A 17,306-nucleotide genomic window follows, 5' to 3' on the forward strand; every position below is an offset into this window, starting at 1 on the left:
ATGATGGAAGTTATTTACCCTTTCTGGTAACATAGTTTAGATGAGATTATTTAACTTTGATGAAGTAACGATGGCCACCGATGGAGTGGTGTCCAGTCTCCTTTATCTTGCTTTTAAAGATGTGCCTGGATGGCTCTCATGCCCCCAGGTTGGAGCATCATTGTGTTGGATGGTCCCTAGGCTCCCTTCTAGTCAAGATATGCTAGTCTGAGGGCCCCTAAGTTTTAGATGATGGGCTTTTGGGCCACTCCCCAACATCATGTTGCCTGCAGCAGACTGGTTTCCTGTATGGAGCTGACATCTTCAGAACACCATCACTCATGGAGGGTTTGCTTTTCTCATTATGGCTCATATCACAGCCCTGCTTAGCCTTCACCTTGTGGGCTACCTACTTACAATTGATATGTGTTTTATTTTTCCATATTTCCTAACAGACAAAGAAGGTGGCATCATTTCCAAGTTTTGTGGCTGGTAAGTGACTTTGAATTTTATCTCGCAAGGGGCAGTTGCATTTTACGTCAAAATAAATGGTGCTTTTAGTTTGGGCGTTCATCTGCAAAGCTTGTTTACAAAGCGTGCCTACCTACCAGCAAGGTGCTTGGCCATTGTCTGTTTGAACACTGTGTAGGCCCACTTAGTGGGGAGGGGAGGTCCAGCTGATCTGCCCGCTTTGATGCAAGGAACAGTAGACCATCTCCTTTAATTATACCCTCGCTAATTGCATCACAGACAACACTGATGACTGAATAGATTGAGATGTGTCTTTATAAGCAGCTGGTTATAGCTAACACTTCTGATCAGGGTAGATATAATGCATTCAAATGCAGGCTTTTTTTTTTTTTTTAGATCCTGTGTTTTTCTTTACTGTTCCACCCTTTTTGAGGAGGTTAATAGTGCATTTCAACATTCAGTAAAGAATGAAACTGGTCGATATGTTCTGTGTCACTCTTGGGGATGGGGAACACACCTGCCTGGCTTTGACGGAGCTGAGCATCTGGAGACCTTGCAGGGCCCCTGTAGGAGATCCACTGGGTTTGCTTCTAGTGCTCCAACCTCAGAGTAAAGAGCTTGTTCGGCAGGATTTCTCTCTTTGCCAGGAGGATGTTTCCTGCCCCTGCTAATGTGTTATAATAAACAATGTGAATTTCATTAATTCTTTCAATAAGCTGGTAATTAATTCTTATAAATATTTATGGGAGCAAGGTAAATTCGCCTTCAGAAATAAATGACTTTCAGCCCTTCCCATGCTGCTTTTCTTTTTTTAGCAAACAACTAAAGCCTGGGGAACTGAAGCCCCCAAATTCGCCTTTAGAGGACTAGTTTGAACCAGGCTAACCCAGTTCCAATTGGTTGAAACTGGATTAACTGGCTCAAATCAATTTTGACTGTTATAACTGGCTTAATGCTGCTCAGATTGGGTGAAAATCTGTTTTAAGCCATCAGAATTAATATCATGCAATTGAGATAGACTTGGTTCCATTTTGACCAATTCAGATAGGCTAAAATGGGTTTTGCCCAGCAGTTTACATGTGGTTTTAGGTACATTTTATCTGGTTCAAACTGGTTTTCTTCAGGCCACAGCAGGTTATGATGATGCCTGGAAGAGACCACACTCCCCACATTCCCACTCGTAGGGTTTGATTGGGTTCCTGGTTTATAGGAGCTGGCACCTCGTGAGCAGGGCGAATGTAGTACGTCACTGTGCCATTTTCCTTGGCAGGCAGAAGCCAGGGTGGGGTTGCCAGTCATACTGCTCCAGTGAGGCAGGGTCTCCTGGATCCAAGAAGCTCACTTGTCAGTGTATCATAGTGTCATCTGGACAGAACTCTCACACTAGGAGGTGATTTAGACATTAAATTCCCCGACCCTTGAACCAATCTCATATCCGCAGGGAGTGGGATCGTGAGGGATCGGGAAGCAGTGTCAGTGCCTGGGGTACCTGGGACTCTAGCTCCTGGCATCCCAGAAGACTTGGTTCCCTGCACCACTCAGACTGTTCCAAAGCAAATCCAAACAAGGCCGGTGGCTTAAAACAATTCAGACAGGCTAAAACTGCTGTGACCAGCTAGAACCAATGTGGAAAACCTGAATTTATAGTTTCTTCTGTAGGAGAGAAGCCCTTTGATTGTTATGAAAACATAGAAAACTGAAGCAAAACAACATCCTTTACTATTACAGCATTTATATGCAGCGAGGCCTTCATGGACCAAAATCTTACTCAGCAACAGGAAGAGATCATCATAATGGTGATGCCAAACCCTAGAATATAATGGATATGGGAAAAGTTTCTCCAAATTAAACACTGTTATCAGTTTGAATGCCTTTGGGTACAAGTATCAAAATCCCCACCTAACATTACACAAATAGGTGTGTGTCTTACATAAAGAAGTCCAGGGTTGGACGTGGTGGTTCACGCCTGTAATCCCAGCACTTTGGGAGGCCGAGGCGGGTGGATCATGAGGTCAGCAGATCAAGACCATCCTGGCCAACATGATGAAACCCCGTCTGTACTAAAATACAAAAAATTAGCCAGGCGTGATGCTGAGCACCTATAGTCATGCTATTTGGGAGGCTGAGGCAGGGGAATCGCTTGAACCCAGGAGGCGGAGATTGCAATGAGCCAAGATCACACCAGTATACTCCAGCCTGGCGACAGAGCGAAACTCCGTATCAAAAAAAAAAAAAAAAGTCTAGAGGTGGCCAGGCACGGTGGCTCATGCCTGTAATCCCAGCACTTTGGGAGGCCAAGGTGTGTGGATCATAAGGTCAGGAGTTCAAGACCAGCTTGACCAATATGGTGAAACACTGTCTCTACTAAAAATACAAAAAAAATTAGCCAGGCATGGTGGCGTGTGCCTGTAGTCCCAGCTACTTGGGAGGCTGAGGCAGGAGAATCACTTGAACCCGGGAGGCGGAGCTTGCAGTGAGTCAAGATCATGCCACTGCACTCCAGCCTGGGTGGCAGAGCAAAACTCCATCTCAAAAAAAAAAAAAAAAAAAAAAAGTCCAGAGGCAAGAGGCTGCCAGTTCGATGGCTCTGTGATGTCAGGATTGGCACTGTTGTGTCTCTTGGCCTCCTCTTCAGGCTTGTCACCTCATGGTCACACAGTGTGTGGGCAGCCCCAGCCATTGCTTCTCGTTCTAGGCAGGAAGAAAAAAGGAGAAGGGCTGAAGTCCACACCAGCTGGACGTCCTCCCCTTGACATTAGGAAAGCAAAGGTTTTCTGTGGATTAAGAGGTGATGACTTCTCTGCATGAGAATCGGACCCTCTGTTATCTTTCATAGTGTGCTCCCTGGGTAACCTGAAAGGCAGCGTGTCAGCTGTGTCTCCAGGCAACATTGCTTATGGTGAGATGCTCTTTTTGATAAACTGTATCTAGATGGGAAAATTCTAATGCTCGCCGGGCAGGGCATCCAGGGCTTTGAGCTTCTCACAGTGGTGACTTTCGTGTCTGGCATGTCTCTTGAAGGTGACCCTGGAAGCTATGCCCCACCCATGGGGTGATTGTGAGAGAGACTGGCTGCTGGGAGCATGAGGCTCTTAGACCAGATGGGTTCCACACGCCCTTCTTGGTGGGAGTTTTGTACCCTTGCAGCTGACCCATCCAGGGAGTTCTGTACCATTGCAGCTGACCCATCCAGGGGCGCATGAGACTAGCTGTGTGGGTGCAGTGTGGACTCCCATCAGAGAGTCCAGGAGGCAAACTGGCGTCTGTCTTGTTCCCTTGGAGTAGACGGCCCCATGTCTAGCTGAGCCTTAGGACACTGCATGCTTCTGAATATCTAGTTGAACCTTACTTAAAAGACCCAGAAGCCTCTTCGACACACTGCTTATTTCTTTGTGGCCAGAGCTGTGTCACATGACCAGCCTCTCAGATGTTAGTGTTGGCCAGACAATCAAACCCTGGGCTTTTTATGAAGGCAGGGCAGGTCTGGAATCAGCCCTGGGTGCCTGCCGCCACTTCCCATCCCACTGCGGGCCCTTCCAGCCTCCTGGCGTGTCCAGTGCTGAGGCTGAGTATGTGAGTTCCCGGGAAGCCCCTGTGTAAGGGAGGAGCAGCTCCTCCACTCCATTTGTGTCTGAGAAGTTGCCCTGAAGGGAAATATTCCTGGAATATTCATGCGTATTTGGTCTCAGCTTATGCCTTATTTCATATCAGATAATTGTTGATAATAATGAAAAAAATAATAGTAACAATGAAGTGATACCGTCTGAACCCTCGTTGGGGTGTGGTGTCCACTCCCTGTGCCATGCAGCATCTCTCTATTTCATGTCGCCTGGTCAACCACCACGTGAGGAGTAAGTACTTTCCCCCATCTGATAGGTTAGAAAACTGATGCACAGTGAGGCTAAAGTCAGTTGTGTGCAGTCCCATTGCTGTGTGGGGGACAGAGCCTGGACTTGGACCCACGTCTTGGTGCTTGACACATAAACTCTTAGCCGAGGTAATTCCTCCCTACCCACCATGCCTTCATATACCAGGAATAGGTAAGACCTGTCAGGTGCTTTCTTTGAGCCAGGCCCAGATCTAAGTGTTTTAAATATATCAACTTAACAATCACTATATCCACAGCTCAGGGAGAGTGAATCCTGGGCCGAAGGTCACCAGGTAGCAAGTGGCAGAGTTAGGATTCGAACCAGTCTGGAATCTGAGCTCATCACCACACTGCACTGCCTGGCGACCCTCACGCAGTGGGTGAGGAAGAACTTTCACTTAGAGAAGACCTACCATGCAGGTGCCAGAGAGTTCAGTGGAGGGGAGCGTTCCAGATGCCAGAGCTCCTGGCCTCGTCAGGCTCAGGATCACAGCCTTCTCTCAGCAGAGGCATTGTGAGGAAGGGCCTGCCACAATCACTGTCTGTGGAAAGCTCTCGGGGTCTAGCGACCCTCTCAGACTGGGAAGGTTAACACTGCAGAGAAAACCTCCTTGTGAAAGTGCGGATTGCACAGAGGATGCACTGCCTCTCCTGCGGGGAGGAATCCAAAAGCAGCCACCCTCAAGATGTCCCCTCCTACAGGATATGGTGATTGGCAGCAGCTTGAGCCCAAGCTGCTTAGAGGGTCACTGCCTCTGGATGAGTATATGTGAATGACCAGCTTTTCTGTAAAGGTAAACACGTGCTCATTAAAACCAAAAGGCTGATGTTAGTCCCAAGCAATGGGGCCTAACAGTGGCAGCTTCAGTACAAAATAACAAAGACTGATAAATCTTACTCTGCTTTTTGTACTTTGTTCTCCTCATCCAAAGCTCATACAGGATGTTTTGAAACCCACCACCCCACCAGCAGCTTGAGGCTTATGCCAAAATGCTGCCAGGCCTTAGGGTCCTGGGGTCCTTTACAGCCTGTCTATAGCTCATCAACTTGCCCAGCTCCGTGTGGATCATGTAGAAGGCATGGAGATTACATGCCCCAGACCTGGAGCTGAGCTCACCTATCACCCCTTCCTTCTCTCAGGGGTCCTCACAGTGGTAAAGCTGCTTTGTTGATTTCATACAGTGAGCACATGGGATCTGAGACTTAGTTTGCTCTTAAAATAGGCAGTTGGGGTGAACCTGTTCAGATAAGACTCTTAAAGTGAAGACGTCTCCCAGCTCCTCCTCTTTGGTGTATTTGGGTGGGGGATGGACAGGAGGAAGGTCACCCTGTGGGACCAGAGGGGCTGTGGCGCATTCCAAAGAGGGGTTATGAAAACCCAGATGACTTTCCTTTTTCTACAAACAAGATCATGTTTCTCCTGTACTACATGCAGTCAGCAGGAATAGGGATTCGTCGTTTTAAAATTTGAACTTTTATTCACTAAGTAGAAGTTGTTAAAGATTTCTCAGAATAGTGCTTGTATCAGACCAAGAGCTGCAAGAGTTAAAAATGAGAAATCCCCACAGTACCTCTTGTTCTGCCTATACATCCCAGATCCCTAGTCCCTCTGTATAGTGGAAGCCACTTACATTTCTTGTGAATTTCTCCAGGAATTTCTTAGACCTATATCAGCTCATCCATAGGCCCTTTTCTTTAAATAGACATTGCACTGGCCACATGGCTCTGTACTTAGCTTTTTCCTTTCTTGCTAGATCTTGGAAACAGCAGTAGGTCCACCTGATTATTTAAGCGGCAGCACAGGATCGGTTGAGTGGATGTGGGATGGGGTATTAACCAGCCCCCTTGGACTGATTGTTGGGAGATTTCCAGTCAGTGCAGCAGTGAACAGCCTTGTGGCTATGCCTTTGTGTTTGGGTGTGGGTTCTTTTATGGAGGCGGTTCCTGGCTATGGCAGGGGTACAGGCCAGGAGCACAGCGTCTCTGATAGACACGGGCAGAATGCCTTCCCAAGGGGGGACAGCGTATGCTGCTGTTGGTCATGTATGAGAGTTGGTTACGTATGAGGTTCCCACACTGTTACCAACGCTGCGTGACTGGCTGTTTGATATAAGCTCCAGGCTGATGGGTGCAAAGAGGTGTCTTGTTGATTTCACGTGTCTTTCATAATAAGTGAAGCCAAGCACTATTTCATATGTTCATAAGTGGTTTTTCTTTTCCGTGCACTGCCAATTTGTTTCCTGTGCTCATTCCTCTGTTAGATTTTCACCCCCAGCTTTATTGGCGTATAACTGACAAATAAAAGTTTTGTATATTAAGTCATACAATGTAATGTATTGATATAAGTTTACATGGTGAAATGACTACCACAGCCAAGCGCATTCACATAGCCATCACTTCACATAGCTACCTTTTTGTGTGTGTGGTGAGAACACTTCAGATCGATTGTCTTAGCAGATTACTAGTATACAATACAGGATTATTAACTACAGACATTTACTCATCTCATAACTAAAGGTTTGTACCATTTGACCAATATCTCCCCATTTCCCCCACCCCTCAGCCCCTGGCAATTGGGAATTTGGGTGTTTCTTATTGATTTGTATTATTCTTTACATATAAAGGAAATGAACCCTTTGGTTTGTACTGTAAAAGTTTACCCCAGCTTACCATTCTTTTCTTCTTCTTCTTTTCTTGGTATGCTTTTTACTTTGCTAAACATGTCATTTAGTCAAATATATCAGTCTTTTTCCTTTGAGCTTACTGAGTTTTTGAGGTTAGTGTGACCATCACACTCCTAAGATTATTTTTGAAAATAAAGTTGTTGGCCAGGCACAGTGGCTCATGCCTGTAATCCCAGCACTTTGGGAGGCCAAGGTGGGCAGGTCACCTGAGGTCAGGAGTTCAAGACCAGGTTGGGCAACATGGCGAAACTCCGTCTCTACTAACAGTACAAAAAATAAACTGAGCGCAGCAGCACGTGCCTGTAATCCCAGCTACTAGGGAGGCTGGGGCAGGAGAATTGCTTGAATCTGGGAGTTAGAGGTTGCAGTGAGCCGAGATCGTGCCACAGTGCTCCAGCCTGGGCAACAGAGTGAGACACCATCTCAAAAAAAAATTAATTAATTAATTAGTTAAATAAAAAGCTATCTTCCAGGACTTTGGTGTTATTTTAAATTATTTAAATAATTGATTTATCTGGAATTTATCTTGGTGTATTTATACAGGAAAAGTTACATTTTAGGCATTTTGTCCCAATAGCTAGCCAGTTATGCCAGAGCTATCCAAGGAATCTTTCCCTTGCAAGTTTGAAATGCTGTCTTTACCGTACCCAAATCGTCATGTGGGTCTCGGTCTGTTTCTGGATCTGTTACAGGGATGGTCCATTCAGGTTCCAGATCCAGGCTGCTTTATTTACTGGGGATTTATGGTGCATTTTATTACCTGGTAGGGCTACTTTCAGACCTTGCCACCATCATTCCATTTCAGATTTTTTTCCTACGTATTTTTGCACTTTTATTTTTCCATAGTAACTTTAAAACTAGCTTGTCTGGTTATTCACTACAAACTCTTTTGTTTGTTTTGTTTTGTTTTGAGACAGAGTCTCACTCTGTCGCCCAGGCTGGAGTGCAATGGCGCAATCTTGGCTCACTGCAACAACCTTCGCCTTCTGGGTTCAAGCGATTCTCCTGTCTCATCCTCCCGAGTAGCTGGGATTACAGGGGTGCACCACCATGGCCGGCTAATTTTTGTATTTTTAGTAGAGATGGGGTTTTGCCATGTTGGTCAAGCTGGTCTTGAACTCCTGACCTCAGGTAACCCATCCACCTCAGCCTCCCAAAGTGCTGGGATTACAGGCATGAGCCACCGCGCCCGGCCCACTACAAACTCTTACTGGTATTTTTATTAGGCATGCTTAAAGTCTGTCCATTTAGGGGAAAAAATGTCAGCTTTACAACATAGTCTTTCTAGCCAACAAAGGATTTATCTTTCCATTTGTTCAAGCTCATTTATCTTCATCAGTAAAGTTTTTTCATAAAAATTCAACACATATCTTGTTTGTCTGTTTCTTGTTGTTTTATCCCTTTTATTGTTTTTGTAAATGCTGACTTTCATTATTTTTCAACATGTTGCTGTTTGTAGGTACAAAGAAAGCTATCGATTTTTATATATTAAATTTGAAACCATTGCCTTAGTGAATTCTCTTATTTTTTAAAAATAGATTTTTAGTTGTTTCCTTGAGTTTTTTCTGGCATGCAATCATACCATCTGCAAACAAGAATGATTTTTGCTGCTTCCTTTCTTGTTTTCTATTACTTCTTCTTGCTTAATCAGATTGGGTAGAACAGAAGGAACAATTTTACATAATAGTAGAATATGGCTTCCTAAAAATAACACCTTTTTGAAAGATCTATGCTTTTAATTTTATCATAAAAACTTCAAGCATATGAAAAAATAGCTTCAGTATTTACCCATTCATGGCTAGTGGTATTTAATCTACACCCTGACCCTTTCCCAGATTATTCTAAAGCAAATCTCAGATCTTACATCATAGCCTCTTTAAATATTTCATATTGTATCTCTAAAATATAGGAGTTCTGTTTTTAAAAATAATTTCAATGCTGTTATCACAACTAAAGTTAATATTTGTTTATGCCATTAAATATTTGTTTTTGTTTGCATTTTCCCAGTTTACAGGGCACTGTTTGAAAGGGGATCCAAACAAAACCTGTCTATTGAGATTGGTCAATGCATTTCATAATTCTTTTATGTCTCTTTTAGGTTGTCCATCCGTCTCTTTTTTCTGTCTTACAAATTTTTGTTGGTGTTATTGTGGAAGAATCTGTCATTTATCCTGTAGATTTTCCTGCAGTGTGGATTTTGCTGATTGCATCTTCATGGTGTTGTTTAATGTGTTCCTCTATTCTCTGTGTCCTGTAAAATAGTGGTTGTTTTTAGACATAGAGGCTTGATCAGATTCAGTTTGATTGGGCAAAAACTTTCATACATATTTTTGTGTTGTTCTATTGAGGCACATAATATCTGGTCATCTCTTTTTTGGTGGTATTAGCAACCATTAATGATCATTGTCTAGATCTAGTAATTGATTAGAAGTTGCCAAATGGTGGTGTTCTAATTTCATCATTTCTTCTTCATTAGTTAGCTGGAATTCTTCTATGTAGAGAAACTTTCCCTCAAGTATTTGGTTACCCTGAATATTGTTCATATAAGAAAAGCAGATTAAATGCTTGATTTCTTTCTCTTTTTTGAAAAATTTAAAAATTAATGAGTTGGCTGGGCGCAGTGGCTCATGCCTGTAATCCCAGCACTTTGGGAGGCTAAGACGGGTGGATCACAAGGTCAGGAGATCAAGACCATCCTGGCTAACACAGTGAAACCCCGTCTCTACTAAAAATGCAGAAAATTAGCCGGGCGTGGTGGCGGGCGCCTGTAGTCCCAGCTACTCAGGAGGCTGAGACAGGAGAATGGCGTGAACCCGGGAGGCAGAGCTTGCAGTGAGCCGAGATTGCACCACTGCACTCCAGCCTGGGCGACAGAGTAAGACTCCATCTCAAAAAACAAAAAAAATTAATGAGTTTCCCCGACAGCCTTTAAAAGATAACCGGTGAGGTTGTGTATGTTGTTGTTAGCACAGTTGATGTGTTTTGTGTGTGTTACCATGATTATTGGTGCTCAAGTTTTCTGTGGCCAATAAGAGCTTCTTCAGGTTGTTTTCTGAGTCCCATCAATGTGAACCCAGTAGTCTTTGATTGTTTCCTTTCTTTCTGGTATATTCCAGGATCATCTTAAATATTTCTTGCCCCAGGTCTGGAACCAGTTGGTTCTTTCTCCACGGAGCCCTGTGAAATAACATTTAGAGACTGTAATCTGGGTAGTGCGGTTGCTCATTGTTGTAGATTTGGTGAGAGTGTATATGTCTGTGTGGAAGGCAGCCTTCTAAATGGCCCCCAAGGACCCCTGCCTCTTGGTATTCATGGCTGTGAGTCCTTCCCTCCCCCTGTGTGAGGGATGGACTTACTGAGCCACTTCTATTGAATAGAATATGGTAGAAGAGATGGGATATGGCTTCCAAGATCAGGTTACAGAGATGTGGCTTCTGTCTCAGCTTGTCCTTTCTTGTTCTCTCTTACTTGTTCCCTCTGAAGGAACCAAGCTAGCCTGGTGTGGTTGGCAGTTGCCCCATCCAGAGGCCCACGTGGCACAGGACTGATGTTTCTGGCCAGCGGCCTGGTGAGAGAACTTGGAAGTGGATGCCCCCCCTCTTCAGGCATTCAGATGGCTGCAGCATCACTCAGTACCTTGCTGCCTGTGACAGACGAGAGGTCCTGAGCCAAAGTCACCCAGCTAAGCCACACCCAGATTCCCGATCCACAGAAACTCTCAGATAATCCATGGTTGTTGTTTTGAGCCACTAAATTCCCGAGTAATTTGTTATGCAGCCAACAATAACTAATACACAACATATTTTTTAAGATCAAATAACGTCATGGTTCCTAATGATACTTTGTCAGGTTTATAGGTTCTAACATTTGTAGTTTCTTTTTCCTGTGCCCCAAATTCCTGTTCTCAAGGACACCGGCATAATTTTGCATTGGTTTTATTCCGTTAAGCTTGCAGCAGTCTCAGAATAACAATACCAAACACTGCCAAGGACACATGATTGTAGATACAGATTATGATTTATTTGCATTTACTTTTGTGTTTAGAATACATCCCACAAGGGATGTACAGTCAGACAACTGTGTTTTAAAATATTTTGGAATAGATCACAACTGGATACACTTTTAGATTCATTGGTTTCATTTTTCTCTTAGTTATTTGGACTTTGCTTTTTCCATTTAATTTTGTTTTATAATTATATAAAATACTTACACGGTATAAAATTCAAATAAACAACACAGGATGTATGCAAAGAGGTCAGTTTCTTCCCCTATTTATCCCCCCACCTCCCAATTTCTTCCCTTCCACTATAGGTAACCATTTTGAGCATTTTACATATTTTTATTGTAAGCATGTCTTCCCCTTTCTTAGGTAAATGGTAGTGGATTAGACCCCCATATCTCCATCTTGCTTTCTTCACTTCACACTGAACCCTGGCGGTGATGCCACAGCTCTGTGCTGTTCACAGGAGCATGGAGAGGATGTTCTGCAGAACCCCACTGTGTGGATAGATGTCTCCTATTCAGGAGTGTTTGGGTGGTTTCCAGGTTTTTGCTATTACAAATAGTGCTGCTGCAGTGAACCGCCTATGCATATGCTTTTTCCCGTTTTTACCATTTAAAAAAAAAATTTATTATGCTTTTTCTGGGAAGTCATTCTCCCCACTGCAAGGGTTAGGATCTGTCTTGGGCAACTCTGTGCGTTTTCTTGAGCTTGGCTTTGACCTTCCTTCCCTGACTCTCTGTTGTGGCTTCTCTTCCTCCCAGCATCCAGTGACTTAATCTTGCTCATTGGGTGTCTAAAGTTCAACACTGTGGAACCCCCAAATCCCTTTTATCAGTGACAAAGCCTGTGCTGCAGGCCCAGGTGTGGCCACTCCCTGGTGAATGTCCCATAGGTGTGATTGTCAGATGGCGTCTTCTCTTTCGTATCAGCCATATTATAGGGTCACCTTCAGTGGGGGCATCTCAAGGCACAGGCCCTGGCAGTACTGGAGAGTCGGGCCTGGAGGCCACGCCTTAGCTCTGCAGCAGAAGGTCTCACTTGAGACGCCAGTTACACGACTCTGATACTCACCCACTCCTGCCTCCTTTCCCCACTCCAGACCTAGGGGGTACTCCAGGGGGCAGGCTCTGCTGCTGATCTGGTGGCTCGCCTCCTCCCAGTCCTGTCCTGCCCCATTAGAGCTGCAGCCCCTCCTCCCAGTTGAGGCCAGGTCCCGTCTGCACTTTGGAACCTCACACGATCTGATGTCGTTTGTCTCCTGTCCCTTTCGCTCGCCCCTCCACTGGCTTTTGACCACATCTGTCCCACCCTGCATCTATCCACACCACCCCGCTCTACCTGCCCCTTTTCTTTCACAGCCGGAATCTGGGAGTGGCCGCCTCATTGTCTGCACCTCCCCTGCACCTCTCAGCCCCCTCTCTGGCTCCTGCCCCGGTTCCTCTGAAACAGCTCTTTGAGGTCACAACTGACTTCCTTGACACTGTGCCCAATACACGAGGTCTCCTTGTAGTTGGCCTCCTGCTAGCATGGGTGCAGATGGGCAGGCCTCCCTTTCTAAGCCCCTTCTTTTCTTGGTACTTAGCAGAGCAGAGTCCTGGGGCTTCATCCTGCCCCCTTGCCCATGACCTTCCTTGCAGACTCATCCATGCCTGCAGCTTCACTTGGCACCTGCAGATGGTTCATTCCCAAATCTGTTTTTCTAACCAGGACTCCCGAGTCCAGCCGCCTACTGAGCATCCAGGCTCCTGTCACTAAACTTGCCTGGAATCCCCAACCCAAGCTCAGTCCTCTTCCAGGCACCCTTTCTCAGTGAGGGGCAAGTCTGTCCATCGAACTCTGCAACCATTGTCTAGCGTCCTCATCCTCTCTCAGACTCCAGTCCAACTTCCCGTCCTGTTGATGGACCCCTAAATCCCCATCTGTTGCTGTCTATCCATTTCCATTGTCACCCTGTCCATACCATCATCACCACTCATGTGCTGGGATGGCTACAGTAGCCTCTCAGCTGCTCTCCCTTCTTCCTCTCTGCTGCCTGCCCCTCTGCCAGAGTTCATTTCTAATGAAGGAGTGGTTGGGCCACTTCCCTGATGGATACCCTGGAGTGACAGTCCTTATGGCCTGTCACCCGTGGCCCCAGGGTCCTCACATCTGGGCAGCGCTTCCTCCCCACCCTCGACTTGTCTCAGCTGCTGGCCCATGCCCTAGGCCTCGGCAGTCCAGACATCCTATAGCTCTTCTAAGGTGTCATTGTCTCTGCACCCTAGGGCCTTTGCACCTGCTCCCGCCTCAGCCTGGGAAGCTTTCTCCTCCTTTTGCCTTACGGCTTGTTGATTCCTTCTCCTCCTCCAGACCTCAGCTTAAACAGCAGCCACCCCCAAATTCCTCACCAGAGCAGCCTCCCTGTCCCTTCCTTCCCAGGGCCATAGCCTCCCTTTTGAGCATTCACCATGGCCCATCCTGATGCATTTGTTCTGTGGCTGTGGGACTGATGTCAGCCTCACTGTGTAGCCTGTGAGCTCCATGTTTCTGTCTTAACACCGGTCTTTATACAGTAGGTTCAGAAATGCTGAGCACCTGAACTCATGACAGTGAACTTGGGCAAAGCCACGTGTCCCACTTAGATGGTCCTTATTTGTAAAATTGGGACCCTGAGATTGCTTCATGGCGTGGTTGAGGACTGGGTGGAACTGTACCATTGTTGCACAGAGGTCTGGTGTGTTGGGCATGAGGGCTGTACTCCAAGACTCTGTGCCTTTGCAGAGAGCAGCGGGCCTTGTGGACGCACCCCCACACTCCCACATACACCTGTGCTCCAGCTCCACCCAGCCACCTCCTCCCAGACCCCCAGGAGATACAGGGACAGGTCTTGGAGCTAATGAGACCCCCTGGGGCCACACTGGCACCTTAGAAGACTCTGTCCACCACCCATGTTCAGGATAATTTTCTCCAAAGGTGGCAGGAGTGGAGACCCTCAGGCTTGAAGCTGTGGGACTCCCCTCCCCTTCCCTGTCCAGAGGGCCTAGGGTTTTCCTAAGCGGTGTTTCAAACAGAGGCTTCCTCTGGCAGGGGAGAACCTGGAGCGCCTTATTCTTCTCCAGACTGTGCAGATACACTGTGCATATGCCTATGTGAGTAAGATATACGGTGCGAAAAGGATAAATCACTCTCTGGGGAGACAAGATCTTTAAACCTGTATCTTGATTATCTTGTCATTTTGTCTCCCTCTGGTGGTCTCAGCTTAGGGTCAGTGCAAGACTTGAGCAAAGTAACAGAAATTTCTACCCAAACATGTAGGGCTAGCTGCTTTCATTTTCTAACGAAGCTGTTAGATTTGGGTTCTGCGTTTCCTGCGGAAGTTGAGAGCTGTGCCCATGAATCTGATATACTCCCGGCACCATGCCACCCCCACTGGACTCTTCTCTGGGTCTGGGTTCTCCTCCCGTGGTGCGTGTGAGTGGGAGGCAGGATGCTGGGGCCACCTTGGACTCGATTGTTTCTCGCTGAACAAAAGAGCAAGGCAGGCATGGAAGGCCCCCAGGCAGAGGTGGGTGGTGGCTGGAGTTGCAGCAAGGCCCTTGAGTGCTTCACTGGCCTCATCCCGGAAGCAGGCATCCGTGGGTGCCAGTGGTGACCCCCTGCCTGGGATGGGGCACCCTTCACACGCAGCAGTCTGTGCCCAGATGGGCCCCAGAACTACTGACGCTCACTTCAGGGGGAGACGAGGCCAGTCTTTCCTAAATCTACTCAAGGACATGGGTCGACACGGAAATGTGAACCTCAGAAGGGTCTGGTGCGCTGACCAGGGCCACCCTGGGGGCTGGCGAGAGAGAAGCCAAGGGGCAGTGCCTGGAAAGGTAGGAGTCAGATTCCAAAGGGAGGGCTGGCCTCCCAGCCTCCCCAGGGCCTGGGGCCGACAGGGTGCCAGGCAGCCCCTGCCACAGAGGGGACATAAGGACACTCGCCCAAGGCCCTGGTCACCTGCTGGGGCTGTGAGGCTGGGGTACCTGGGGCGCCTGGAAGAACCAGAGCTTTCCTGCAGAACAAAGTGACGCCATCTAGTGGTCAATGAGAGCCACTGCATTGGGCCCCACTGGGTGACTGGGGCTTCACTGGGGAGTGCCTGTTGAGCCGTGCTCACTGGGGACGGCAAGGTGGTATGAGGTACTAGAAACAGGCCTACCTCAGGCGCTGGGAGCCTTCCCAGCCCCACAGCCAGATGCCATAAAAGGCAGCACAGGGCATGTCTGGCGAGCCTGTGGCAGCCAGGGCTGTCATACACGCTCTCCAAGCCCCCCAGCTAGGCAGATGTGCACACTTCACTCTTAAGAAGCGCCAGGGTATGGTAGGGGTACTGCATTGGGATAGATGGGTCCTGTTCCCTCTGTGGGGCTGCCTCTGATTCCCCTGGTGACAGGCCCCGGTGTACCCTCTGAGAGACAGGTGGACAGGGGTTCCTCCCCTGGTGCCACCCCTGAATCCTGCAGTCCCCCACATTGGTGCCTGCAGCCCTGCCCAGCTGGGAGAAGGTTTATCGGCTCCAGGGCAAGGGGTGAATGGAGGATATTTAAAAGCTGTGGGAGGACCCCATTGATAGGACTCAGTTAGATGCAAAGGGGAGGGATAGGGGGGCCCTGTAGGGAGAGACGGCTGGGAGCACAGGTGATCCTCTGACCCCAGGGGCACGCAGACCTACTACTGCCCAGGAAAGCAGGAAGGAGGGCCAAATGGGCTGAGCACCAATGCGAAGCTCCCCACCTGGTCTGTCTGAGCAGGTGAGGGAGGGGCAGCCAGGAGTTTGAGGCAGTGGAGGGGTCTGGAATAACTCTTGCATGGAGGAAGAATCTGAGTTTCCCAGAGAGATAGATGAGAGTTGTGAGGGTGTTTGTGGGGCATTTGGCACTCTTATAATACACTCTTATAATACATTTATCATGGCACTCATTTGCCCTCTTGGGCAGCTTTTTCCAGCCTCGGGTCCAGAGAAAACAGATTGGAGATTTGCTGAACTCCTGTGGGCAGATACACAGGACTGGGGTCAGGGAGCTGAGGATACTGGGCGGATGTTATTGAAGTGGTGGATGGCGGCGCCCAAGCTGGGCCAGTTGATGATTTTAGCATCAGAATGGGTTAGAGGTGAGACCAGGGATCAGCTGGCTGAGGGAGGGAAGAGGTCAGGAGGTTGCTGGCACGAGGGCTGGGGAACTGCAGGATGGCTGGGCCCGTGATCCTGGAGGGACTCAGGGAGGGGCCAGCTGGAGCAGGAGGGGAGCCAGGAAGCCAGGGCCAAAATCCCCAACGGAAAGGGCTCTGGCCAGGAGGTGGGCAGTCGGGAGGGATAAGGCAGGTGACATAGCCAACATGGGTCTGAGAGGACAGCCAAGCCACGGTCTAGGATAGCTCAGAGGTCGGCTGACTGCAGCCACAATGGCAAATCCTCCTGGCCCCCTGATTTTGCATATAAAGTTTCCTTGGCACACAGCCACACCTCCTCTTTTACATATTGTCTACGGCTGCCTTTACACCTCAGGTACAACGGTGAATAGTTGCAACAGAGACCACAAAGCCTAAAACACGTACCATCTCCCCCTTTACAGGAAAGGTTTGCCCACCCCTAGCTGGAGCCTTATTGTCTGGCATAGGAGCCACTCAAGATTGGTTTGTGGGCAACATGGACAGGACTTGGGGGTTGGTTGGATATGACTCTAACATGTGGCTCTTTATATTTCAATTAATTAAAATTACATACAAGAAAAGGGTCCAGTCCCTCAGCTGCAGGAGCCTCAGTGCCAGTGCTCAAAGCCACATGTGGGTAGCGGATCCTGTATTGGACACTGCAGAGATAGAACCTTCCATTGTGACTGGCAGGAAGTTTGTTGGGCCACGATGGTCTAGGGGCAGCAGATGGAACAAGCATGATGTTGCCAAGCCTGGGCCTGCAGTGTGATGGGTGTGAGGAGCTACACGGGTGTCCTGAGAGGCTACAGACAGGCAGGAGCCCCTCAGGACAGATGCACAAGGACAGGCCAAGGAGAAGCCCAGGGCACAGTTTCAGGTCACCAGCATGAGTTCCGGGGCTGTGGGGAAGGCATGGAAAGTGCTGTCGTGTTTGGGATGTGACGCCTTCTGGATTTGCAGCCTGTGATTGTCATTTTGAGTGACAGTCAACTGGAATGCTGGCATTGTCCTCCTGACACTGTTTGTGCAGAGTTCTCTGGCCCAAGTGTTGATTTCGCGCAGTTACTTGCAGCACGGGGTAGTGAGGGAAGCAGACCGGCCGCCCGTGGCTGGCTGCAGATGGAGA

The 17,306-nt window shown here is 47.8% G+C and overlaps 1 protein-coding gene across 10 annotated transcripts in view; it reads left to right on the top strand.

Moving 5' to 3' along the window:
* APBA2 (amyloid beta precursor protein binding family A member 2) overlaps positions 1–17,306 on the top strand; it is a 196,003-nt gene that overhangs the window by 153,246 nt on the left and 25,451 nt on the right. For all 10 annotated transcript variants that reach the window (XM_009428696.4, XM_009428697.4, XM_016927844.3 and 7 more), the window contains exon 5: positions 435–471. In XM_009428696.4, coding sequence (XP_009426971.1) covers positions 435–471 — 37 coding nt within the window. The remainder of the gene's footprint in view (positions 1–434; positions 472–17,306) is intronic.

Source organism: Pan troglodytes, chromosome 16, assembly GCF_028858775.2.
Source record: "Pan troglodytes isolate AG18354 chromosome 16, NHGRI_mPanTro3-v2.0_pri, whole genome shotgun sequence".
NCBI lineage: Eukaryota > Metazoa > Chordata > Mammalia > Primates > Hominidae > Pan > Pan troglodytes.